At 34.1% G+C, this 27,897-nt stretch overlaps 1 protein-coding gene across 5 annotated transcripts in view; it reads left to right on the top strand.

Moving 5' to 3' along the window:
- PHF3 (PHD finger protein 3) overlaps positions 1-27,897 on the top strand; it is a 77,222-nt gene that overhangs the window by 40,264 nt on the left and 9,061 nt on the right. For 4 of the 5 annotated variants that reach the window (XM_037519924.1, XM_037519923.2, XM_054698905.1 and 1 more), the window contains 8 exons: positions 3,753-3,914; positions 10,180-11,962; positions 17,609-17,918; positions 20,500-20,683; positions 23,831-23,978; positions 24,060-24,216; positions 25,975-26,091; positions 27,691-27,822. In XM_037519924.1, coding sequence (XP_037375821.1) covers positions 3,773-3,914; positions 10,180-11,962; positions 17,609-17,918; positions 20,500-20,683; positions 23,831-23,978; positions 24,060-24,216; positions 25,975-26,091; positions 27,691-27,822 — 2,973 coding nt within the window. In that variant the 5' untranslated portion in view covers positions 3,753-3,772. Of the gene's footprint in view, positions 1-2,699; positions 2,803-3,752; positions 3,915-10,179; positions 11,963-17,608; positions 17,919-20,499; positions 20,684-23,830; positions 23,979-24,059; positions 24,217-25,974; positions 26,092-27,690; positions 27,823-27,897 lie in introns of all 5 variants that reach the window. The other variant, XM_054698907.1, reaches the window with a different exon arrangement.

Raw genomic sequence — 27,897 nt, forward strand, 5'->3', positions numbered from 1 at the left:
TTCTTTCCAACTTTTCTTGGTAAGTGGAAACATTTTTCTTACTCATCAAGGTTTGAATTTTCCCAATTCTCTTTTCCCTAGATTTTTATTCAGCAAATATTTCTGGAGTACCTACTATATACCAGTTATTCTTGGATTCTTGGGTTCAAACAACAAATCAGAGACACAGTCCCTGATTTGTAAGGTTTACACTCGGGTGGAGAAGAAAGTTAAACAGATACTGGGTAGTGAAACATGTTTTAAAGGATAAAGTATGGTAAGTGATGGGAGTATATGCTGTTTTGGATAAGATTGTTAGGGAAGATTTCTCTGAGAAGCTAATGTTTGATTGAAAACTGAATGGAGAGAGTGAGCATATGGATATTTTGGGGGAAAGCACTCCAGGCAGAGGGAATAGCAAGGCCAGAGATGGCCTTATACTTTACAGTGTTCAGAAAAGCCCTGTGTGACAGGAGCAAAATGAGTCAGAGTGGTAGGCGGTGAGTTAGAGAACAATGGCTAGGGAAGATCCTCTTAGGACCTTGTGGGCCCTGGCTCAGATTTTAGACGTAAATCTAAATGTGTTAAGGGTTTGGATAGTCTTAAACTAAAGAATGGTGATATGACTTTACTTATTATAGAAGGATCACAGTGATGATTGAGTGGAGAAGTTGTGTGTGTGTGTGTGTGTGTGTGTGTGTGTGTATGTAGGGCTCGGCAGTAGAGGAACCTGGGACATTAGGAGACTATTACAATATAGTTGGTTTTGTTTTTTTCCTTCCCAATAGTACATTTTAATGAGAGATGATGGCGATTTGGAATAGAATATCTGCTGTAAAGGTGTAAATGGTTAGATTACTGATAAAATTTTTACATAGAGCTAGCAGAACATAAAAGATTGTGTGGATGTGGGATATGAGGAGAGAGGAGTTAAGAATGGTTTCTGGAGTTAATCTGTTACTGGAATACCCTAGGAAGAGTTCTATTGAGAGGTGGAGGAATGGGTGGAATGAATGTATGTTTTCAATATATTAAACTTGAGATGCCTGATGGACACCCTAGTGAAGATTTCAAATTTCACTCTTCTGGAGGTTAAATAAGAACTTGGAGGTAGAGAAAATAACTTTGGGGAGTTTTCCAAATATTGAATAGACTGCATAAGTTAACTTAAGGAGGAATGACTGTTGGTTAAGAGGAGAGATGGGGGCCTCCCTGGTGGTGCAAGGGGTTAAGCACTGCACTATGAAGCTATCTGCAGCACGAGCCCTGGCCAGGGAGCAACCCACATGGCACAGCAGACCTCTCCTGTCTTGCCTGCTGCTCCCCTCAGCAGTGTACTTCGGTCAGTCCGCCTGTTCTGTTCCCCACTCTGTCTCTGGTGGATCCTCTCGTCTCACCCCCCTCATCTCTGGTCTGTACCCCAGCTCTTGTATGAACAAATAAATAAATCTTAAAAAAAAAAAAAAAGAGGAGAGTTGGGAGGACTGACTCCGTAAGTCCTCTAATGTGTAGATACCTACAACAAGAGAAAACTGCTGTCAGAGGATATTGAAAAGTGACATAGATAGTAGGGTATGATGTCCAGAAGCTTAATGGCGAGGAGGAGTGAGGAGCCAATGGTCAGATGCTGGTAAGAAATGGAGTAAGATAAGGCCTAGTAGTTCTTTGGATTTGGTGTGCTAAATTCTGTTGATTCTGCTTTGCAATATAATCTGAAAATTCATTACATACCTTTTAACACCCTCCTAACAGTATTAATTAGACAATAACTTTTTCTCCTGGACTAGTTTACATTTTTGAATTGTCCCTTTCTCTTGTACTTACAACACACAATAATACATGCTCATTATAAAAGTTAGGAAACAGAGAAAATATACTAATGATTAGAAATACATCTGTACCTCATATCCACCTTACACTAGTGGTAAGTGGAAACACCCTGGTGCCACTTTTCCTATCTGTGCACATTTGTAATGCATATATTTGTTTTACATATGCCTTTATATAAAATTGAGGTGAAAATAGTCTTAAATTTTGCTTTTTAGAATGAACATGGTAGAACTATTAATCTTATTTTAAAAATTTATTGAGAATGTGTGAATATGGCAACATAAGTATTCTATCAAGGTAGAATAAGCTCTTAAAACTAAGTACCCCCACTTGTTTCTTCCCTCATTGTATTTTAAATGAACACAATGAATTTTCTTAAAAAAATACTCTTGTAAGCTATTAGTACATAGCATAGTGACTAAAAGCATGAACTCTTTTTATAGAGAGCATTATAATATTAGAGCAGGAAATTTGGAAAACAGGAAACCAGTCTAATCTTTCATAGAATAATTATTATAATTTTCATTTATTTCTTGCTGACTTTTTTGTGTATCTGAATGTACACACACATCTCATTTGTTACTAACGAGAATCACACTGTTTTTAGCCAGCATTTTTTTCATAATCTATTCTCTATAATAGAGAATTCCTTTATAATTTGTCAAAGTGTATTCTTCATAATTTGTCAAAGTGTCTAAGTAGTTTCATGATTCTTTTTGTCAAATTGCTCTTTAAAAAGATTGTACCATTTGAAAGTATATTTATAAAAAATTTTGTTTTCTTTAAATTTTAGGATAGACCACTATCTTGTTGAGCTCTTTTAAATGAAGTTCTACTTGGATACAAAGATGAGGACTAGATAACTTCTTGAGGTTCCTTCTAACCCCTAGGATGAAGATAATAACTAACATTTGTATAGTGCTCTAAAGTTTACAAAGTGAGTTCTCATACTTCATACAACATCTTACTTGATCCTCACAACAACCCTGTGAGGTAGGTAGGACAGGTGGTATTGTTATTCTCATTTTAGAGATAAAGAAACTGATAGAGAAGTTGAGTGATATGGTCAAGTTTTATTTAAGTATCTTAGCAGGGATTTTAATCTAGGTCTGATTTAAATCACATTCTTTTATAAAATTGTATACAGGCTACACATTTAGAATTGCTCTATATCAGCTAGTTAAATGACATTTGTTATATATAGTAATAAACTCAATGGCAATATAGTGTTAATATTTCTTACAGTGTTCTCCAATCCTTTTCCCTATCTTCCCTGCCCCAACCCTTCATTCATAAATGAGTCTTTCTTTTTTGACGCAGAGAAGGTAATTTAATTATGTAGATATTTAAAATATCTACCATTTCCACCAGCATTTGGGGGAGGGGAAAGTTTTTCTTTCCTTTGTGTGTGTGTGTGTGTGCTCGCGCGCACGTGCACATGTGCACATGCATGCTTGTATGTGTTTGCTATCATTGAGAAGTATAATCTACATTGCTTATTTTCATACCTGTGGCATAAACTCTATGCAATTTCAGTTAGAACTGAAATCTTTTGGTTTTAGCATGAATGAATCTACATCATAAGCTTTTCAGGGTATTAGATTCTTGCACTACTTTATACTTTAACTACAATTGGAATAATTGAACACTCCAGATACAGTTGCCTATGATATTCACAAGGTGGTACAATGAATACTAAGTGAGAGTAATAGTTGAGGTCAAATTGAGAGATAGTTAATCTTCTCTGACCTGTTACTTCATAAGGTAGAAGTTGGGAGCTTGGTAGTAGCAAAATCACATATATTAGGAATAAAACTAGATTTTCAGATTAGTAGGACTATATTAAGCTGTTGCACAATATTTTCTATACTGCCTTTAAATACTTAACATCCCTGATGAATTTTTTGAAATTAATATCTTCTTTGTTTTTGCTTTTTTCTTAGTTGTTGGTCTTGACGATATTATGGACGAAGGAGTTGTTAAAGAAAGTGGCAATGATACCATTGATGAAGAAGAACTGATTTTACCTAACAGGAATTTGAGGGACAAAGTAGAAGAAAATTCAGTGAGATCACCAAGAAAATCTCCTCGTTTAATGGCACAAGGTAATCCTTCCAAAGACCTCTAGCTGGAAAATCAGCGGTATTAAAAACAGATGTGATAGATTATAAATGGAGAACATACTTTTTTGGTGATTGCTAATCTGAGTATTTTGATCATTAATTTTGAGATTATATTGTTCTGTTAGTAAAATTTAAAACATTTTTATTGAAATTATGCAGTCACAAAATTTAAGAGTTTATTACTTCTATCACTTTCCAGTACTTGCCACCGTACTATTTCCCCTTTCCAGAAGAAAGTATTTTTTACTCTTCAGCTGGTTTTATTTAGTTTATTAGTATTACCTTCGTGTCTCTAAGTAACATAAATATTACTACTTTTTTATTATTCTGTAGGTGTTTATTAATATCCCACACTGGATGATGATTTAGCATTCTTTTTTCCCCACTCACACAAAAGTACATATTTTTAACCTTTAAATGTAATTTTGTTAGATCACTAGTAATTTATAGTCTATTAGAGATGATTCATTTAATTTGCTATGGTAACATTTTGTCTAATCTTGTTGCTCATTTGCTTATAGTTTTGTACATTTGTGAACACAGTTTTTTGTGTATATGTCAATAATTATATCCTAGTCACTGTAAATCTTTCCTAAAGATATTTATGCATATCAGATAACATTTTCATTTTTTTGAGAGAAGTATTTCTTTTGAACCTGCTCTGATCTGCTTCTATCAATATATGGATTGGTATTTGCTCTATAAGACTTGTGACATAACTTATCCATGGATCTCTCTTTTTTGTTCTTCTGAGACGTCTGTGCAATGTGCAGTTTCTATTTCCTCTTTTTTATTTTATTTTATTTTATTTACTTCATTTTGGTGACACACGTATTCCAGAAGTTCAAGAAAAAAATACGATATTTTTAAACCTTGTATGAACTTACTGTATTCTTATATTGAAATCTTAATCTAATTGAATATAGAATTCAAGGTTGGAAATCATTTTCCTTCAGAAATTTGAAAGTGATGCTCTATTTTTTATTAAATTCTGTGTTTTTGAGAAGTTATTCTGATTATTTTTTTTTTTTTTTTTTTTGGCTCCAGTGCTTTGATATTTCTGATGATGTGTCTTTATGGAGGTGTATTTAATGTATCTAGCGGGGTACTCAGTAGGTGATTTTAGTCTGAAAATGAGACTAAAAATTTCCTGAATTGTTTCATTGACAGTTCCTCTCTGTTTTCTCAGAATTTGCTTCTGAGACTCCTATAATTCAACTGCTAAATAGCAGGAACTGACCTTGAATTTTTTTTTTAAACTTATCTACATTCTGTCTCTTTTATCTTTTCCTCTATTTGCTGAAAATTTCTCATTTTTTTCTTCCAATTTTTCCATTAAATTTTGCATTTCTAATTTTCAAATGCCATTTTGTTGTTTTGGGAATTGTTCTTTTTGTGATGTCCTATTACTGTTTTAGGGATGCAATGTTTTCTGTTGTCTTTCATGAAATACTTAATGGTATTTGAAAAACAAATTTAAATATCCCTTCATAGTTTTTTTTTTTTTTTTTTTTTTTTTATAGAGGCATGTTTTATTTATTTTGTTTTGTTCGTTTGTTTGTTTTGTTTATACATGCACTGGGTACAGTCAGAAGTGCGGGAGGGCGAGAGAATTCACCAGAGCCAGAGCGGGGAGCAGAGCAGGCAGAAGGAACGAAGTACACTGCTGAGGGGAGCAGCGGGCGGCAGGAGAGGTCTGCGCGCCATGTGGGACCCTCCTCCGGTGGCCGGGAAGCAGCCGGGGATCGAACCGGCACCGCAGAGGCCGCGGGCAGCTTCGCAACCCAACGCTCAACCGCTGCGCCACCGGGGAGGCCCCTCCCTTCATAGTTTTAATTTCTCTTCTTCCCCCTTTTTTGATTTTCATCTTTTGTGTCGGACACTTTTCTAACTGTCTGATCCTTGATTGGTTTGCTTATGTTTAGGAATAGGAAACTAAAACTATATGGAATGTCATCTGGTTTTTATCAACTACGAGTATTATAGTGTGCTATTTTTTGGTGTATACCCTGATGTCAGAAGTTAGGTCACTCTCTTAGGTTCATTGGCTTGCTGGCATATTATGGAAGCCTTTGAGGGAATCTGACTGGGGCATCTCAGCTTTCAGTATATACTTAATTGCACAAGTTTTAGTATATTTTATTGCCATTATTTTCTGTGTTCCTTAGTATAGAAACCCTGAAACTATAGAAACTAAGTCCCCATTCTTATATTAAGACCAGGAAGGTTATTTGCCCAGCAGATGGGCTGCAGAGAAGGAGGAACTAGGGATCTAACTGCTTCTTATTCATACATTCACTTCATACTAACTTTAACTACCTTTCTTGCTTCACTTTAGGGTCAACTGGGGTTACCAATTCCTAATCCTTCCCCTCTCTATCCCCATCTGAAAATGACTACTTTTTTAGAAAATGGATTACAGGAAGGTTAAAAAGCAATACTGAACAGTAATTGGTACAGAATTGGATGTAGTCATTCAAAGAATTCATTTAAGCATATGGTAGTATAAAGATGAAAAGCATATATTTGGTGTTCAAAACAGCTTGTATATATCATTCCTAACTGATTTGACCTTTCCTAGAGCACAGGGGATGACTGGTAACAGTTCTGAAAACTTTTTTTTTTTGGTTAATTACATGACATGGTTTGTCTTTGATCAAATTCTTCCTTTTAAACCATAGGTAAAAGTATTATGAATTGATTTCATTTGGCATGTCTCCCACCTATTTTTTTCCCCCATCATAGTCCTATATACTCCTTTGACCCATTCTCCCTTCCCCCATTAACTTCAGAAAATCTCACTTTATTAGTATCTGCTAGTTTTTATAGGTATTTTGCTTTGTAGAATCATCCATTGTGTATTTGTCCAGTATTCATCTTTGTCATTCTGACTTGTACTACATGTAATTCCCTCAGCCTCCTTCTATTTTCCTGTAAATGGTAACATTTCATCTATCCTAATGACTGAATAGTTGTTCTCTTATGGTCCTTTATATTTCAGTGCCATTTTCTCTTTTGCGTCTAATTCTGTTTATTAATGTTTTCTCTATCTTGGTCTCTTTTTTTTTAGCCTAGCTAGAGGCTTATCAATTTTGTGTATCTTCTCAAAGAACCAAATCTTAGTTTAATTGATGTTTTGTATGGTCATTTTTAAGTTGATTTCTGTTATTGTTTTTATTGTCTCCATCTTACTGTTAACTTTAAATCCTGTTTGTTGCTCTTTTTCAAGTTGTTTTAGGTGTAATATTAAATTTTTTTTAAGATTTATTTATTTATACAAGAACCCCGGGGTACAGGCCAAATTCGTGGGAGGGTGAAAGGATTCACCAGAGACAGAATGAGGAACAGAACAGGCAGACTGATGAAATAAACTGCTGAAGGGAGCAGCGGGCGAGACAGGAGAGGTCTGCTGCGCCATGTGGGACCCTTGCTGGCCAGGATTGAACCAGCGCTGCAGACAGTTTCACAGCACGGCGCTCAACCGCCTGCGCCACCAGGGGAGGCCCTATATTAAATTGTTTAATGGGATTTTTTTTGTTTCTTAATGTGGACTTGTAGTTTTCTTCCCTCAAGACACTTTTGTTGCATCCTGTAATTTCTGATAGCTTGTGTCCTCATTTTCATTAATGTCAAGGTATTTTTTGATCTTGTCATTTCTATGTTTCATAGGATTCCACAACTTCTTGGATGGCCTCACATTTATGGACATTTATTCCGGGATACTTTATTCCATTGTTAACAATGTGTTTTAAACTTTTAATAATGCATTATATTTAGGATTCAAAATGACAGTTAAAGCAGTCAGTAATGCTATTATCACCTTTAATGTTCCAAATTCTATCATAATGTAATAATCTTGTGTTAACAGCATTGCAGGTGTATTAGACAGCTCAGTTATTTAAAGAAAAACCTACTGTAGGAAATGCCAAGCCTGTGTTTGTTTAATCCATTCTCTGCTATTAGCTTTCATGAACAGTTTTCCAACTTCTCACAGATTTCTCTCAGTGTCATCCAAGGCTTGATCCAGCTCATAGCAATTTTCTAAATTGTCCGTGTGTTTCTATAGCTTCTTGAAAATCATTCTAAAACTCTAAATTAGCTTTATCGTGTGCTTTCTTTTCTTCACTAATAGTTTCACTAGCAACTGTTTGCCCATCATGTGGGCAAACTTGCATTCTTGTCCTTTGGGAAATACACCATGAGAATACAAGTTCGTAATAGAACTGAGGGAGGGTCTCTGACTTTTTCCTCCTCTTTCTCTTTTTCCCAGTTGCTCCATCTCCACTATTATTTATTTCTTTTTCTTCTAGTGTTTGCCTTTTCGTTTGTTTTGCTACATCATCAGTTCAGTCTCCTGATAATTTGTTAGGTTCCTCTTGCTCTGTGGTACCCCCTTTACTACTCTTGTTTTTGTTTTCTTGGCTGCCTACTCAACTATAGAGGCACCTCTCTCCTCCCTAATGCCTGGACTTTAGGTTGCTATTCAGGTACTGTCAGGGATACTATGTCTGTTTTAAGCCCATCATGTTGCCAAATGGCATGGGAGCTATTCCTAAGCCTTTTGAAGTGTTAATGATGTTAGGTCTTGCCAACATTGTCAGTTTAGTGCTCTGTTTTTTGTTTTTTTGTTTTGATCTTCTATATTAGTTACTTGCTATTTTTTCTTTGACATCCAAAATTGTCACCGTTTTCATCTGTTTACTTTTAGAGTCATACCTTTTCAAAAAGAACCCCTTAGTATATAGTTTTAGTGGAATTTTGATAAGTAAACCTTAGATGCATCTATTTACTTGATTTTTTTCCCCCAATTAATATTTTTAAATCAGTTTTTAGATTATATACTTGTAAATTTGGGAAAGAACAGAAGAGTCTACACAGTAACAATAAATAGTGATAATCAATGTATGTCCTGTACAGCCAGGCTTCAAATTAAGGCAGTTTATATTTAGAGAGAAAAAGTTGCTTTTTATATTGCTCAGTAAATCAGTCATTGGTAGAAGACAATATTTTATCTGAATGCCATCACAGTTGAATATGGTGTTCATTTGTCAGTCTTAATTGTTTTAGGTAATGGGTATTAAAAGTTCTGTTTTATTTCAGGGTGGATGAATGATGTAGAATTGTATGTTATTATAAGCTGTGTTCAAAGCTTTAGAAATCATCTAAATATTGATAATAGGCCATTAAAGTTTTAGTTATTAAAAATTTTATGTATTTGAGCATGTAATCAACAGTTTAAAATCCACCAAATAATTTATGAATCTTATAGCTTAGGGAAATGTTCTAAATATTGGTGCATGATAGAGTTTTACATTGAATGGAGGGAGACTTTTTAAGTTAGTACTGTTCAATTTTCATGCAGATTCAGAGTGTTGACTATATATAGACTTAGAAATAGCTTATTTTATATTTTTGCTAATAGGTTTTCTACCTAGTGAATTTCTTATTTAGCTTTCATTCTTTCCAGTTTCTTTTCACTCGTGTTTCTCTTTTCTCCTGGAAACATACCCAGATAGGAGGAGGAGGAGGAAAAACTCATTTATCGATTCCTTATTAGGAATCTGTGTGCATTTTCCCACATGCATTTTCTCGATTTAAATTTTTTTCATTCTGATTTCTCTTTTTTGGACATGTGTCTAGTACTCTGGTATATATGTCATTCTTCTCTTAGGAATAGCTTGATTGCTAACATGTTGAAATAAGTGAAACACATTCATAGAGGGATTAGAGTTCTTTTGAAGCTCTGCTATGAAACTCACGCAGATCCTGTTTGTGATAGGTGGTTTAGTTCAGATTTAATTGGTACCTGAATTTGTTTTCTTTTGTATGTTTAAAAATACTTAATATTTGAAACTTTTCTATAAGATGGGCATTAGTAAAGGAAATTCATTTTGCTCTCAGTTTACTCCTTATGAAAAAGAGACTTGATGACAGTGTTTCTGTCTTGTTTGTAGTAATGTGTATCAGTCTGAATTTTAGAGAGGCATTTTCCCACTGCCAGGATTTATAGAACTTTGGTGAATATAAAATGTAACATATATATGTTTAATATATATTGTATGTTACATATAATTTAACATATATATGTTAAAATCACTATCACAAGTAACTTCAGTGCATTTTCATTGAAATGAGCAGATAGTTTTATAGCTCAAACAAGGAATTGATATATTCTAAATTGAATTGAAATAAAACAAAATGGCAACATAGCTAAGTTATTTTTATTTATTTTTTTCCCTTGTGCTAGAGCAAGTAAGAAGTTTGCGACAAAGCACTATTGCCAAGCGTTCAAATGCAGCACCTTTAAATAGCACAAAAAAAGCATCTGGGAAGACTGTATCTGCCCCGAAAGCAGGGGTGAAGCAACCAGAAAGGTGTCAAATTAAAGAAGAAGTTTCTACCACACTGAAACCTGAGTACCATAAAGAGAGCAGAAGAAGCAGTCGACATATTGGACAAATTGAATTGGTACCAGAAGTATCAGTGTCTCCAAGTCATTCTTCAGTGTCATCTTGTCTTGACATGAAGGATGAAGCTGGATTAGATTCTAAGCCGAAATGTAATAATCAGGGAGAAACAAATGTGCCATCTCATGAATTAAATTGTTCACTCCTCTCAGAGACTTGTGTTAATATTGAAGACAAGAAAAATGAACCTCTGTTGGAATGTAAAATCAAAACTGTTAGTAGCCCATTGTTTAAGTTTTCAGATAAAGAAGAACAGGAACAGAATGAGTCTATTTCTGATAAAAGAGATGAGACTATTGTTGAAGTGAGGGCAAAGGAAGAAATTGAACAAGAATCAAAGGACATAGTAAAATTGTCCCATGAAGAAGACCAAATTATTGAAGAATCTACATCTGCTGTGACTTTCTCTGGTGATGCTGCTTGTACAAATCCAAATAAGACAGAAGACAACGTTGTAGATATGTCTAGTTCTGTGGGTGAAGTAAATGAATGTAATTTGGAATTGAAGAATACCATGGATGTTTCTGATCAAACCAAGAACTCCCTTCAGAGACTTGAAATAGAGCCACTGGGATATTGTAAAGAGACAGAGTCTAATGATAATCAGTTGGAGAGAGATGAATTTAACAAATCAAATGTAGAGGTGGTAGATACTAGTGCTTTTGAACCAGAAAGTAACACTTCAGAAAATGCTATTTGTGATGCCCCTGACCAAAATCCAAAAGGATTGAATATTGTTGAAAGTATTAAAATGGGGACTCACAACACAGCAAACTTTCAGAATGACAGAAGCAGCCAGTCAAGTAGTGTTTCTTGCTTAGAGCCAAAAAACATAAAATCCAAACATATGAAACCAGTAATTCATTCTAAGCAAAACATGACAGATACTCTGAAGAAAATTGTTGTAGCAAAACATGAATTAACGCATAACAAAACTAAAGTTAATGTCAAAAGTGTAAAGCGAAATGCTGATGAACCAGAATCTCAGCAAAATTTTCATAGATCAGCCAAAGTGAGAAAAAAACATGTTGACAAAGATTCAAAACTTCAGAGTTGCAATTCTGGGGTCAAATCTGTGAAAAATCAAGCTCATTCTGTATTGAAAAAAACATCACAGGATCAAAATTCACTACAGACTTCCAAACCCTTACCTCATTCTTTGAGCGATAAGTCTCATGGTCACCCTGGTTCCTCTAAAGAACCTCATCATCCTGCACAAACTGGACACTTACTACACTGCAACCAGAAACAGTGTCATAAGCCCCAGCAGCTAGTTACAACAGTGAAAACCAATAGTCATGTGAAGGAAGAGCTTGAACATGCAGGTGTAGAGCATTTTAAGGAGGAAGATAAATTGAAACTGAAAAAACCTGAGAAGAACCTACAACCCCGCCAAAGAAGAAGCAGCAAAAGTTTTTCTTTGGATGAGCCACCATTGTTCATTCCAGACAACATAGCTACCGTAAAAAGAGAAGGCTCAGATCATAGCTCTTCATTTGAAAGCAAATATATGTGGACTCCCAGCAAGCAGTGTGGGTTTTGCAAAAAACCACATGGCAACAGGTGTGTGTGTGCGCGCGCGTGTGTGTGCACGTGTGTATGTGTGATGTGTACATTGAAGAGAAATTGCTTTTTAGGGTGGGATTGTGAGAACATTTTTATAGAAAGAAGTTATTTCCTATACAAAGACTTGTGCAGAAACAGAATCCCCTTATCAATCCTGGATAAATGATAGAAAGATGTGGAGCCACTGAATTTACAAGTATATCATCCTAAAACATTTGAAAAGCATAGCTTGACCAGCAGTTGATATATATGGAAATGTTTTTACTATTGTAACCAGTTAGAGAGTATAATTTAGTCATTGCATCCGAAAAAGTAAAACTTTCTGTTAATCAGAAAATTGTTTCACCTTGCTGGGTCCTGTAAGTTCTTTATTTTATTTGGTTTGAGAGGAACTAGTAATAAAGTGTGAAGGTTATAATTGAAATTCTTTTTTTCTTCTCAAGACTTTTTTGGGGGGTGGATAAAATGAAGCACATTCACTATGACTTAATACCACAATTTCATAACTATCAAATCTGATCTTGGAATGAAATTTGATAGCAAAAAAAATGTTAAATTATCCAGATGAATTGTATGTAACATGGAATGGAATGAAAACATGTGTTTTTTTTTTAAATGTTATGATTTGTAGAATTTCCTGTGAATTCTTATCTTTCAAGAAATAACCTTAACCTTATTGCACTACCCATTGGCATTCTTTCCTTAGGAGTCACTGTTACGTAGTCTCATGACATTGTTGGCCCCATCCACTCCCTTCCTCCAGAGTATTTTTTATTTGCTGTCTTTTTAAGAAAAGGATAACAAGAGATGAAGTGGAGTTTCAGCTATAAAATTAACCCTGTTCAAGTGTTGAGATTGCTGTTGGAACATCTATCAACGCTGATTTTATAAAAGAATTGTATCACACTGTAATATTCTTACTCATGAAAGTATATATTTGAGTAGCTTTACCCCAATATTATCAGGTTACATAAAAGTGAAATTCTTCAGGGAGAGACAGTTTAGTAAAGTGTTGTGATACATTACTTTGGTATATATGGGAGTAGGGTTTAGAGAGTTTGGTGGGAGATCTTGGGACTATGCTGAGGGAAAAAAAAAGTATTCCAAAGGTTTTCTTTTGTGATTTAACTTGTGACATATTTTCAGTGTTAGTTATAACATTGAAAATAGCGTTAAACTTTGCAACAACATACTTTAGTTTTAAAAAATTGTGACTTGTTTGACTATAGTGCACATTTGCCCTCACTTATATACTCTTTATGCTTTTTTATTTAAAATAACATGCTCATATTTCAAAGTGGGCCTGCTAATAAAGGGCTAGGTGGAACTTCCAAGTGCTCTGTTAATCAGCCCCTTTTCTGTTAGTCAGGATCATGGTGCTGACCCTGTCAGACTTATGGAATAGGAGTCTTAAAGTGAATGAGTCTCAAAAACAAACTTTGTCCTAGGTTTGAAAGCCATGTTAAGTATGTTATAATGCAGCTTTTTTTGTAGATGGACTTCTGTTCTGATGACCTGGTCCCCCTGAGTTTGTCTAGGCTTTTTATTGATGAGTACCACTTCACCAGTATCGTTATTTTCCTAAAATGAAGATTAAATGTTCAGTCTCCACTCATCCTTTCGTTACCTACTGTCACTTTTGGATCTGTTCTTTAAAACCTAGGGTTTCTTTGCCTCAGTCTGGAGGATGACTTTAAGACTATTAGATGTGTAGGGATTTTGAATTCACTCTATATGTAATTGACCTGAAAACATTGGAGACAATTTTGGAACCAACATTTCACATTAATTTTGTGAATAAAGAAACATTGTTTTTTTCTTTACATGCTTACTAGCCTTTTACTACTACTTTGATAATTGTGCTTATATACGTTGATGTTACTCAAAAAATGCACTTGTCATGCAGCATGTAATTTTCCTATATTATTCCATGTGTAATAATACAAATTTTTTCAGAATGGCATTTCTGAAAATAATTTTCATCTTTCTGATCTCATGCATTAGCTACAAATGAGAGCTATTTGTTAATATGACATTTTCTAGCTCTTGTAACAGCTTTACTTCTATAAAGGCTTGACTTCAGCATTTATACCTGTTTCAGTTGAGGTTGGTAGCTTCCTGTATGTGCTTCCAGTTGGAAATTACATTTTGTAATACAGATTTAATTATGGCATAGTCAAATGTAATGTTTGATCATAAGTGACTTCTGTACATACACTTAAGTCAGTATAACAAGTTTTATGTCATGCTGTTTTTGTTTCCATTTATTTACCTGATTGAGCCTTACAACAAAGGTGTCTTCATTACTTTAGAAACCAGTCTATTCAATATCCATTTAAAAAAAAAACAGAGTGTGATCTGTGAACTTCTTTCAAGCTTAAGTCTTTCGGAAGGAAGGAATTTAAGTCTTGTTTTATATATATATATATCGTAACTTCTAGTATTTATCTCTTCACAAGATATTTATGCTTTTAGTTTGTATTACATTTTCTTACCTAGTTATAGAAAATTAGTGTATTGGATGAATTTAAATACAAAAACAGAGAATGGATTCATGGTTTTATACTCAGTTATAAGATACCTTTTCCTTAGAAGGAAATTTTCACCCTAGAAAAAATGATTCTAGACTGCGTAGGTTAAGTTACTCAACAGATTAGATTGTTGGTGATGAAAACTGTGGTGTGACTTTGTTTGGAATATAATCCTTTATATCTCAGAAATGAGAGATATATACTCACATATATGTGTGTGTTTGTGTATATATATATCAATTTATTCTAGATAATCACTTAAAACACCAGAAATGAGAACTCTTTTTGAGAATTCATTGTCAGTGAATTTTTGACATGGATTTGCTAAGAACAGGAGTTCTCAATGTTGCCTCTCGTTTACTTTGAAGAAACAGTTTTCTAAGAATATATTTTGGTTTAAGCCAAAAAGATTACAAAATTAAGGTTAGAATTTTAAATTAATTTTTAGTTGCCTTGTCTAGCTTAGTTGATTTTTTTTTTAAATTTTGTGTGTATAACACAAAACAGGATACAAACATCTCTGAACTCTTCCATTATAACTTTCATACTGATTTAGTCTAATTAATTGTTTCTGTGCTGCACCCACACAATAATTGATTTTTTAAAATGAAAGAATTGACTCCAGGCTGTAGTTGTCCTTATGTGATTTTGCCTATTAATCAGAAATTTGAAAATGGGAGAGTAGTTCTGTTATGTGATCCATTATTCCCTCTTCCCACATTTTTAAAGCAGGAGGAATAATTAGAACAGGGAAGAGAATTATTCTCCTTTAGTAATAAGCTATCTTTAAAAAATACGGTTCATAAAGTTCTCAGTACTTTTAAGGTTTAGACCTAAAAATGTTCCATATTTACATTTTTAGGCAATTTATCAAGTGAAATCATACCCTATGGCATGGAAATCAAGTCATTTTTTTCTTGATTTCTCTTATATAGCTGCATTATTTCACATAAAATCTAGAGTATTAAGCATCTGTAGATGCCAGAGGATTTTTACATAACCTCTCAAGTTTGAGAAGACATTTCCAAAATGAACTTGTAATGAAGTATAGTGAAATAGTTGTATGTTTAATTTCATGGTCATAAAGCTATTTCATGGTTAACTAGAATGAACATTTGAAATTCCTTATTATGTGGCTTATAGTTAGATTTTTAGATTTGAATTTGGTACAAAAGCATACTCCAGGTAATGGTGTAGGTTATTTAGTGGTGTCTTACTGAAGCTGTTCAAGACATGGCTTTGAGGAAAGCATAGTATAGCTTTGGAAATAAAGGAATAAATAATATAGTTGTGGAAATAAAGGAAAATCACTAACAGCTTTCCTTCAGTGTTTCAAAGACCTTCATATTAGACAGTTACTTTTCAGAAACAGCAATTCTTATGTCTTTGCAACTTGACACAGAAGAACTTCTAAGCGCCTATATTTTTTTAAACTGTATTTTTCTGTTGACTGGAGGATCATTGTCACCAAAACTTGGACCCATCTAATCTCTAAAACACAGAGAAACCATTCCTTTTATGTAAACAAATGACCATATTATTTAATTTTTTTCTTATTTGTGCTTAGGGATACATTCTATATTTTTTACACCTAAGACATGAGGGTCCCCTCCTTCACTCCCAACTCCCAACCAAATGAGTCACTATGGAAATAGTTATTAAACTTAGCATGCCAGCACAGTCATTACCGGTTAGGGTCAAGAATGGTGAATTATAAACCTCAAGTCAAATTTTTTTAATGTAGAGTAATATTTTAATACACAACAGAGGCACACAAAGTGTTACTATTAGGGGTTGAGGTATTTGACTTGGTCATTTTCAAGAGACCCTGTATGGACTGAAACTCTGCCTTTTAGAGTTCCAGCATTATAACAGAATCTTGTAGAATTAGCCATATCACTAGTAACTTAAACATCTTTCTATTAGAACATACATTTTTAAAAGGGATATTAACAAGATCAAAGTTATCATAAAGCCTTTATATTGTAAAAGAATATGACTAAATTCCCTTAACATTACAAATATAACATTAGATGATCTGAAGAGAAAATGTTATTTTAAGCTTTTGTTTCTTCCTAACAATGGGTTGAAACATGTAAAGAAGATACTTTCCCTCAAATTTCCACACTTGTGACTTGCATTGTTACTTAAAATTAATTCCACATTCCTTTTTTAGAAAAACCTTTTAGCATCAATCTCACATTCCTGGGATTTTTCATTGGTTCTTAGATGAGAGGGAGTAAAGAGAAAGCTTTTATAGGGAATAATTGGGAAAGTAAAAAAAAAAAAAATTCAACCAGAATATTAATATTTTCATGTTATAATATTGATTTCTGGGGAAGTAAGTTTTTTTTTTAACATAATAAATTTTATTTTTATATTCCCCCATACAATTGCAACCCCCCCATTCTGACCCCAATCCCTCCCCTCCCGCCCTCCACCCCCCAAAAAGTGTCTCTGGTTCATAGTTTTTTGTTGATTTTGATTTTCACTTTCTTATAGTTATTCATTTTGGGGAAGTAAGTTTTTATTGAAAGCAAAGGGTCAGTAATAAGGAAGTCCACACACAAAAGGACATGCCAAAACTGACCTAAATTAAAGGTGATGCCATGAACTAGAATATTTTGACCAAAAAAAATAGTTTTATAGTATAACTGTTTAGTAAGAAATAATTTGAGACTCCATTATATTAGTTTTTTAGTTGCATTTTTGTTAATACCAGTTTTTGTCATTTAAAGTGATCTGTATGATTTTAAAACTGGTAAGTAACTGATCAATTCTGATTAGATTATCACAGATCTTATCTATCATCATCCTCATTGGAGAAATAAGTATATAGAATACTGACAAAGTCAGTTGCCCTTGATTTTCATACATTTTTTTTTTTGCCCCCTTTCAGTTTTTTTCTCATTCTTTCCAGAGAGGAAATAGTTAAAAGTTTTGTCTTTATAGAATGGTCTTTTCTTTGAAACTTGTTCCATGTTGATCTGATAGAATGTGTGAAGGTGGAAAATACACAAAATAGCACAGTATCAAATATTGAAAATTTAGTTGAGGCTCACTTTAACTTGTTTTTTATGAAAATGTATCAAATAAAAATTTTTTTTTTCAGGTTTATGGTTGGCTGTGGGAGATGTGATGACTGGTTTCATGGTGATTGTGTTGGATTAAGTCTTTCTCAAGCACAGCAAATGGGAGAGGAAGACAAAGAATATGTGTGTGTGAAATGTTGTGCTGAAGAAGATAAAAAGACTGACATAGTGGATACGGATATTTTAGAAAACCAAGCTAAAGTTGAAGGCCAGAGTGAAGATAAAACAATGGAGTATGAAAAGCTTGGGCTATCAAAGCACACACTAACAAATGACAAAACCAAATATACTGATGATACAGTGAAGCACAAGGTCAAAATATTAAAACGGGTAAGCTCATTAATGCATTCTTTTGTTAAGAATTTTTAATTAATATTTTATATAATTCTTACATCATTTTTCATTTTTGTACAATGTATGCATTTTCGTTTTGGTAATACTCCTCATACAATTGCACCCCCCTCCCCTCTTACTTTGACCGTAGTCCTTCCTCTCCTTGCTTAGTTAAGAATTTTGAATGGACTAACCATGAGAATTTGAAATTTCTCTTTAGGGTTTATTGTTCTAGTGTACATTTTCCATTTTATTTTTTGATAATACTTTTTTAATAAAATACTTCAGCCTCATTTCTTATGATTTTGTGATGTTGCTAGTCTCTGGTTTCAACTTTTTTGGTGTGTGGTCTTGATTAAGTATAAATTGTGCTTTGCTGGTAAGTTTTTTTAATATTGAGGAATTTTATTTTCAAGAAAAAAACTTTTCCCAAAAACTTTTAAGTGAATGTTCTACAGTGCTGATAAGTTTTTTGAAAAAAGATTTTCAGTGCATAAATATCTCCTAATTCTTAACTGTACCTTTCAAGTGAAAGTTATTTTCTCTCTGTATTTTCTCTCTGTTATTTTCTCTCTGATCTTCTTTCCAGTTACTTGATTGAAATCCTCATCTCCTTATTTTTCTCTTAAAATGTGAAGTCTTAAAAAAGGTTGTTACCTTCTAGAAGTATCTTCTAACTAGAAATTTTAAGATAGAGGAGAAATTTATAAAGAACACAGTACTTTAACTGATGACATTTTATTATCATTGTCTACCTTATAACCTATAATTTTTCGAATCATTGATTTACTATTTACGTGCAAAGGAGGAGATACAGTGACATCAAATATATATGGATAGTCAAATATAATAATCCAAAAGACAACATGAATTATAGAATTGGGAACAACCTTGCAAATCTTTCAGTCCATTCAGATTGAAGAGCATAAAAACATGTTTTCTCTAAAATATTCTTCAATATTTATAAACTCAGTTCTTCACATATGACGGTAATTCCAATTTTCCAAATCCTTATGACATACAGCATTTGTTTTTCTGCCAAGAGTCTGAGAAGCAGATGTTGTCCTTCCAATAATTTGCATTGTCTATTGATTTGATTAGTGCCAAAGTAATTGATAATGCAGACCTGGGAATTCCATAGCACACCTTTTGAAAATTTCTGCTTATCACTAACGGATATTCATCACTTACTGGATACAATTTCTTGGCCATTTGAAAAAATGGCTTGTTGTATTGTAATGTAGCTAAATTGTCTAAAAAAAGTACAAAACATCAACATAATGTTTTGAGAAACCATCCATATGTATTAGAATTGTTTGATTTTGAATGTGCATGTGCCATCTAAGCGATAGCTGCTTCGTTTTCTTTTTTATGATGGACTGTTGGATCTTATTGGGACTTTTCTAATTATAGTTTATGGAATCTGCTTTTTAATTATTTCTTCTTACCCCTACCTTACATTAAACCATTTATTGAGTTCCTGTTGTGTGCCAAGCCTGCTACCAGGCTTGGGTGTATAGCACTGATTGAAATAAGTTCCTGCTCTCAAGTTAAGTGTGTGAGGTAGGAAATAAATGTTTAAGTAAGTTAGAGGATTCCTAGTCTAGAGAAAATCAGTTGTGTTTTGTCTTGTTTTATTTTGCTACTCTATCCAGTTAAAATCTATGATTATATTTCTATGAATACAGTTTTCTGTCTTTCAAACACTAGTTTGATATGATTAATTACTTTTTTTTTTTTAATTTTTACAAGAGCTGGGGTACAGGCCAGAGGTGCGGGAGAGTGAGAGGATTCACCAGAGACATAGCGGGGAACAGAACAGGCAGACCAAAGACACTGCTGAGGGGAGCAGCGGACAAGATAGGAGAGTTTTGCCTCGCCATGTGGGATTCTCCCTGGCCGGCCATGAATCCAACCAGTGCTGTGGAGGCTGCAGACAGCCTTCACAGCACTGCGCTCAACCTGCCACTAGGGAGCCCCCGATTAATTAATTTTAAGGGTGTAAGAACTCTGGTTTCACCAGTAGTTCTTTCTGGGGATAATTAGGATAAGAATAGCAAGTATGGTTTATTCTATCTTCTGGTAGTTATATTGCCATTAGATACGTTGAGAATTTGATTTATAAACCCATTATAGGTGATTATAACTTCGTGTGTTTTGAAAACAGCGAGTATATAGATTACCTATTTATCCACAATTTCTGCTGCTTCTGCCATATCCATAGCTAACTAAGAGAGCTCTTATTTTCTTACATACAATTTTCTTATATCTTTGGCAGCATGATCTTTATGTATTTTTGTTTCTGTTTTATAGGCTTTCAGGTAGTTATGTAGACTATAGGTGCTAAACATGGATTTTGAATAAAAGGGTGAATGAATCTCCCTTTTGTTAATATTTGAGTTTTATATCTTAAAAACTTTTTAAACAATTTTTGTACTAAAGAATGAAGTGTGTATGATATCTTAAGTTGAATGCTAATTAGATTTAATTATTTTGAATCCACATACTTTTGTAGCTTGTTTTATATTTAAAGTTAATTTATTAATTTTTATTCTCATGAATTAAATATGTTTTCCAGGAATCTGGTGAAGGCAAAACCTCATCAGACTGTAAAGATAGTGAAATTAAAAAATGGCAGTTAGCTCCTCTTCGAAAGATGGGACAACCAGTTTTACCTCGAAGATCTTCAGAAGAAAAAAGTGAAAAAATACCAAAAGAGTCTGTAACTGTTACTTGCACAGGAGAAAAAACTTCAAAACCAGGTAGTAGGACTAGTAAGAGTTAATATATTATAATGTAGTTACATTTCATTTCATATACCATCAAGTAATATATTTTGAGAAACAAAAAATGTGGCATTTTAATGGCAATACAAATAATTTAGGTGATTCACCTATTTGAAATTTGAAGCCATTAACTCTAAGATCTAGGGAAGTACTAATGAACTTAATAAGATAAGGCCTCTGGCCTCATAGCACTTAAATGCTCATGGAGAAGACAGACATTAAGTAGATATGGCTGTTAATATTATTTTGTAGAATTTAGGCATTTTGAAGGAAAAACAGTAATGGAATGGAAACCCAAGGTCAAGGAGGGTGGTGGGAGTTTGTTTTAGGTAGAAAGGATAACTCATGGAATTTTGTTATTAAAGGGAATAGGTAAAGGTTATAATAACAGTTGAAGGGCTTTGAGTTAGAAACATGCTTATCATTTGAGCAACAGGAAAGCCCCTGTGGAGTTATTATAAGGTAATTAATGAGGGCAGGATGGTTGTCGGTGAATTAAGAGTTATGTGGGAATTTTGAGGTTATAACAAAGTTCGTATTTTATTCTGAATGTCGTAGGAAACCTTTAGAGGAATTTGAACAAGGGAATGATGGATTGCTCTGATTTTTTTCTGTAGAGATTGACCTTTAGGAAGATAGGAGAGAAAGATGGTAGGAGTCAGTGGTAGTATCCTAGGAAGGGAATGATGGTAGTGTGGAACAGAGGGAGTCTTAAGAGGATGACTAGGGAAATGTTGGTGCTATTTATTGCTATGAGAAATACTGAGAACAAAGATTTCCGGAGGAAAATAAAAAAATTGTGCTTAGTCCATTTTAATGTTGAGACGCCTAATAGCTAGGTGAAGGTGTTTGAATAAACTTTGGCTGATGAGTATGGAGCTCAGAGAAGATCAGAGTAGTATATAAACTTGGGATTTATCAGTACATAGAAGTAATGGACCTAGATATAAATAAACAGCTACAGACAGAATTTGATAATGAAGAGGCAGAGAGTTCTTGGAGCTTGTCAGTGGTATGTGAGGTAAGAAAAGTAAGAGACCTTGATTGCTTGGAAGACAGTGAAATTTTAAGGAGGTTCTAATCAGCTGTCAAATGCTGTTTGGATAACAATAAGGTGAACATAGATTGTAAAATATATGTATTAATGAAATGAAAATCATTGGTGACTCACTAAAATGATTTTCCTGCAACAGTGGCGACAACAATTACAGTGGCTCATGGAAGAACAGAAAATGAAAAACTAGAGATAGTACTTACAGATAACTCTGAAGGAATTCTGCTGTTAAAGGGAACAGAAGTGGTGAGGTAGCTAGAGGTAGGGTCAGGGAATTTTTTTTTAAGGAGCTCGCTTTTTTTTTTTTAAGATTTGTTTATTGGGCCTCCCCGGTGGCGCAGCGGTTGAGCGCTGGGTTGCGAAGCTGCCCGCAGCCTCTGCAGTGCCGGTTCGATCCCCGGCTGCTCCCCGGCCACCAGAGGAGGGTCCCACATGGCGCGCTAGACCTCTCCTGCCGCCCGCTGCTCCCCTCAGCAGTGTGCTTCGGTCCTTCTGCCTGTTCTGCATCCTGCTCTGACTCTGGTGAATTCTCTCACCCTCCCGCGCTTCTGACTATACCCAGTGCTTGTATAAATAAATAAATAAATAAATAAATCTTTAAAAAAAAAAAAAAGATTTATTTATACAAGCACTGGGTACAGTCAGAAGCGCGGGAGGGTGAGAGAATTCACCAGAGCCAGAGTGGGGAACAGAACAGACAGACTGACGAAAATACACTGCTGAGGGGAGCAGCAAGCGGCAGGAGAGGTCTGCACGCCATTTGGAACCCTCGTCGGCAGCTGGGGATCGAACCTGTGCTGCAGAGGCTGCAGGCAGCTTCTCAGCCCAGCGCTCAACCGCTGCACTACTCTCCTTAAGGGGAGGCCCTTAAGGAGCTCTTATAGCTCTTATTTTTGTAAAACTGTTGAACTGATTCAGTGAGAGAGAGTTTAATGATGTAAGAGAAAGGTAGTTGAGGTTCAAAATCCATGGGGTCACAAGAGGGGGTGGGAGCCACTATACATGGAGGGAATTGGTCATAGAAAGGGACGAGTTTATGCATTGTACTAATAAGGGCGATTGCATGTGGTAGGAGGGAGGACAGATGCAAATCAGTTAGTAGTTTTAATGACGGGAAATGTGATAGTTAACACTTTTCTGTTTCCTCAGTGAAATATAGAGTGAGAAAATCAAATGAAGTTGAAATTTGGAAAGGAGGTATTGTTGGTTTGAGATGAGGAGAAAAAGTGTTTTGTTTTTTTTTTTTTTTTTTAAAGTGGGAGAGCAAATTAACCAGGGAAATTTAATAGGATTAGGACAGCAGATTGAGTTATCTACTTGAGATTTGTGGTTATGTATTTTAAGTAAGCTCTAAACACTGGTGCTCGTATTTCTCCAGTTAGTTTCATCTGTGTTTAGGCTCTTTGAAAGATAAAAGTTTGCTTTCAAGAGGGATATAGCTTTGGTAATACAAGTGTTTAAAGGAGAGTGAATGAAGGTGTTAAGTATGCAAGGGAGTGGTAATAGTGTTGGACTATCAAGGCCGGTTATGTGCAAAAGTGAGGAATGTGGATATAAAAATGATAGTTAGGAATTGTTGGAATGAGGAGTTCTCAAATAAATAAGCTGGTATGATAGCAGATCAGAGTAGTAGGATGTTTTGAGATTTTGGAGGTGGGAATTAGTGATAGAATGAAGAATCATTCAAAAAACTTAACATTCAAATTATCAATTACAATTAAAGCCAGTTTTAATTTTGTGGTATTAGTAAGGTTATTAAATTATTTGCTAATACTTTCAGATCACTTTATGTGAAAAGTAACTAGATCTAAAAGCCATTATCTAAAGTGGAAAAAGGGCATAGATATTTCATAGCTCTACGAACAATTTTTTAATCAATTTATCATTTAAATTCATTTAAATTAGAATTTTGGTATCAGGAAATTTTCAATATGGAATTTGGGTTCTGATTTTATTTTTAAATGGTGACTTATAATCAATTAATTTTATTTATAAATTTATATTAATAATTTAGTGGAAAAATACTTTGTTAAAAACAGTTTGATGCTTTTTGATATTATTTAAATTAGGTGCTCATGAGAAGCAAGAAATGAAAAAGAAGAAAATTGAAAAAGGAGTGCCTAATGTGCATCCTCCTGCTGCTGCTGCATCTAAGCCTTCTGCAGATCAGATTAGACAAAGTGTCAGACATTCTCTCAAAGACATTCTTATGAAAAGGTAATGCACATTATTATTGGAGAAGGTGGAATAATTTATACTTTATGTATTTGAAAAATAATTGAATTTTCTAATTTTAAGACTTACAGACTCAAATTTGAAGGTACCAGAGGAAAAGGCAACAAAAGTTGCTACAAAAATTGAAAAAGAGCTTTTCTCTTTTTTTCGGGACACAGATGCTAAATATAAGAATAAATACAGAAGTTTGATGTTCAATCTGAAAGATCCAAAAAACAATGTAAGTATGTTTCGTATGTGGGTAGGTATTTATGCTTCTAACTGTCCTAGTACTTAGGAATTTAAGATTATAATAGATTTATAATTTATTTTTTGTAGTTTGATCCTGTAATTTTAATAAAATATGCTACTTACCTGTGTTAGGAATTCTAGTGGTAAATTAGTGTTATATATTAGTTTCTTGAAAATATATTAAGTCTTTCTCACCCTGGTTTATGTGAATTTTCTGTCCTTTATGTCCTTGTTTAATCCATTTTATTAAATTGATTCATATATTTTCTTCAAAAATTCTTTTAAGCCAAAATTCATAAAACTATATTAATCCTTCTGATTTAAATCTGAAAATAGAACTCTGCTACTTATGAAAATAAGTTGCATTTAGATAAAAAGAAAAGCTGTTTTTTTTTTTTTTTTATAGAGGCATGTTTTATTTATTTGTTTGTTCGTTCGTTCGTTTGTTTTGTTTATACATGCACTGGGTACAGTCAGAAGCGCGGGAGGGTGAGAGAATTCACCAGAGCCAGAGCGGGGAGCAGAGCAGGCAGAAGGACCGAAGTACACTGCTGAGGGGAGCAGCGGGCGGCAGGAGAGGTCTGCGCACCATGTGGGACCCTCCTCCGGTGGCCGGGGAACAGCCGGGGATCGAACCGGCACCGCAGAGGCCGCGGGCAGCTTCGCAATCCAGCACTCAACCGCTGCGCCACCGGGGAGGCCGAGAAAAGCTGTTTTAACACATTCTTAGTAAATTAAATATGACTGACTTCTAAATAACCTTTTAGCAATGGAGTAAACATTGAGCTCTAAACTTTTCTTGGGATTTCTTGTTTGGAACTTAAAGGGAATCTGAAAGCTGTTTGTGTAGATGCAGGCACCTTGTATATGATATGCTTAAATTCTAATAGGTTTTAACATAAATGATATCAGTTTGTCAACTTGTATCATATATTTGCTATGGTATGCATTTTCTTGAAGTATACTAACAGCTACTTAAGAAACATGTACACGATTCAGGATATCAGCTAACTTTTTGTTTTTCCATTTAAAGTCAGTAATATTTTAAAGAGATTTATGTAATAGAATAATCTTTTATTTTTACCTATTTTCCATTTTTAATGCTAGACAAATAGATCAGATAGGGAAAATGTAGAAAAATATATCAGAAGTAATCAGTGGGATAGAGAAGAGATTCAGAACTATGCATCCGTATACATATTAACAATTGATACTTGCCAAAGGGAAAATGATGGCTGTTAGCTGAACTATTACAGTAATTACTTTACCATATGTTCGAATCAAAATACAAAACCCATTTTTCCCCATAAAATAACTTTCATTTTGTCAAGAATCAGTTATTTCAGATCCTCCTCAAATTATATAATCTGTAAGCTTTTCTTCAGTAAGTTAAGATTTATTTCCTTTAGATTCTTTCTTTTAGTTGTTTCTTTGCCCTGGAATCTCCATCAGGCCTGTTAGGATTTAAACCTGTGAAATCTTAAAAATATGAACGACATCCCATTCAGTAAAGTTTTTTTTTTGCAGTACCTTACTGTATTATTGGTTATTGGCTATTATGACAGTGTGTGTCCCTGGAAAGATTGGTGGGGAATTATGTAAATCATTAAACATTATGTGTATCAGTCTCCAAAATTTGTATATCAGGTTTCAAAATTGCATCTTTATTGTGTTTCTATATAGCAGCTCCCTCTTTTTTTAAGAAGTGTTTTTCTCTCCTTTCCTTCCCATTTTTAAATATTTTCAGATACTATTTAAAAAAGTACTAAAAGGTGAAGTAACCCCTGATCATCTTATAAGAATGAGTCCAGAAGAACTAGCTTCCAAAGAATTAGCTGCATGGAGACGAAGAGAAAACAGACATGTGAGATTCTTTACCTATGTATTTCAGCCAAATTACATACAGATTGCACAGTAATGCAGACTTTCTGTGCTTCTGTTACTTAAACCTTTCTTCTTACCTAATTCTTAAATGGTATCTTTTGCTTTTCCTGATCTCTGTGGCTCTTTTTATATCCTTCAGTTACAGAATTACCTTGTGTTTTGTGTTTTATAAATCAGAAGGGTGGGAAAATAGGTGCATCCTAATCATATCTATGCTTTTCAAAGCACAGTTTGAAAGTATTATGAATATTGGTAATTTGTAGAGCTAGTTTAATGAGAATGAAAATTTTACAGGTTTATGCTACCTTAATATTCAAAGTGCCAAATGATGAAAAATAAGGCTTTTCCCTGTAACAAATTCATTGATAAGTAGTGAATGTTCATATTCACAGATACATTGTATGTTAAGTAAGTAGCTCCATCCCATTATGTGTACCATACTGCATTTTTAAAACTAAAAATTTCTGAAAATTACTAATGTCAAGAGTTGTGAACTTTAATTACCTTTAAAGATTAAATACATGACTTAGATTTTGTGACAGTGAGATAGCCACATTACCCATTATCTTATTGTAGTTGCCCTTTATTCTAAAATACTGGTTACTTGTAGTTCATATTAATCCTACATGATACCTGATTGTTCCATAACAATTGCATTTTGGGCATTGAACCTCCATCTAGAAATAGAAGTGCAAGTGGTGTTGATTTGATATGTTGTACTTACTTACATAGTATTCACTTCATGTGGTTTCTTCTTTCATTTTGAAAATAATATCACCTCCTCCTCTTTCCCTTCATATCTCATATATGTACACACCTTTCTTTTGCTTTGAGACTGCGTTGGAGACAGTTTGTTCTTTCTTTAGATTACTTACCTGGTTTCTTTCTTTAAAGGATGATACGCATTTAACAAAGGCAAGGGAGATGATGAGCCCCATCGTTACTTTTCTTACCCTGTTCCGTGCTCAAATATCTTTTGCTAATTTTTGTCATACTCTCTTAAATTTTATATTTTGTTGCTAAGCTTATTTAGTTGTGAATTATCACTGCCACAAAAGCTGAGTCAGGAGACAACTGATAGGAGACTACCTGATAATTTTTGGTCTTTGAGTAAACTGCTCTCAAGGGGGGACATGTGAGAATATCAAATTAGGAAACAAAGAGAAAGGTATGTTTCATTTCCCTGTGACTACTGTTAGAATACTAAATCAGAAAGGAGATTTTACATATAAATATCATTCCATTACTTTGCAAATTACATTACACTTTATTATTGCTTCCAGTTAATGTAAATAGGAACTTCTCGAGACTGAAGTACTGGGTCTAAATCTTAAAACCGCAGCACTTGAGGCAGTTTCTGTGCACATACACATACATTCTCTCTCTCTCTCTCTCTCTCTCTCTCTCTCTCTCTCTCCCTCTCTGTCTATCTCAGTATGTTTGTTGTTTGAGAGACCACTTAAAGATTTTAAATTATCTGTCATTGTATTTTTATAAGTTCATATTAGTATGTAAAGCTGTTCATTTAGAAATATATATGTTTAATTATAAAGTATTTCCTTAAAATATTTCCTGTTAGACCATAGAGATGATTGAGAAAGAGCAGAGAGAAGTGGAAAGGCGACCAATCACAAAAATAACTCATAAAGGTGAAATAGAAATTGAGAGTGATGCCCCAATGAAAGAACAGGAAGCCGCCATGGAGATTCAGGTAAATATAATCAGTGAATATAATATAAATATAATGTAAATATAAATATATAATATAATATAAATATAATCAGAT

Source organism: Talpa occidentalis, unplaced genomic scaffold (assembly GCF_014898055.3).
Source record: "Talpa occidentalis isolate TD23 unplaced genomic scaffold, MPIMG_talOcc4v2.1 talOcc4.2, whole genome shotgun sequence".
Classification (NCBI taxonomy): Eukaryota; Metazoa; Chordata; class Mammalia; order Eulipotyphla; family Talpidae; genus Talpa; species Talpa occidentalis.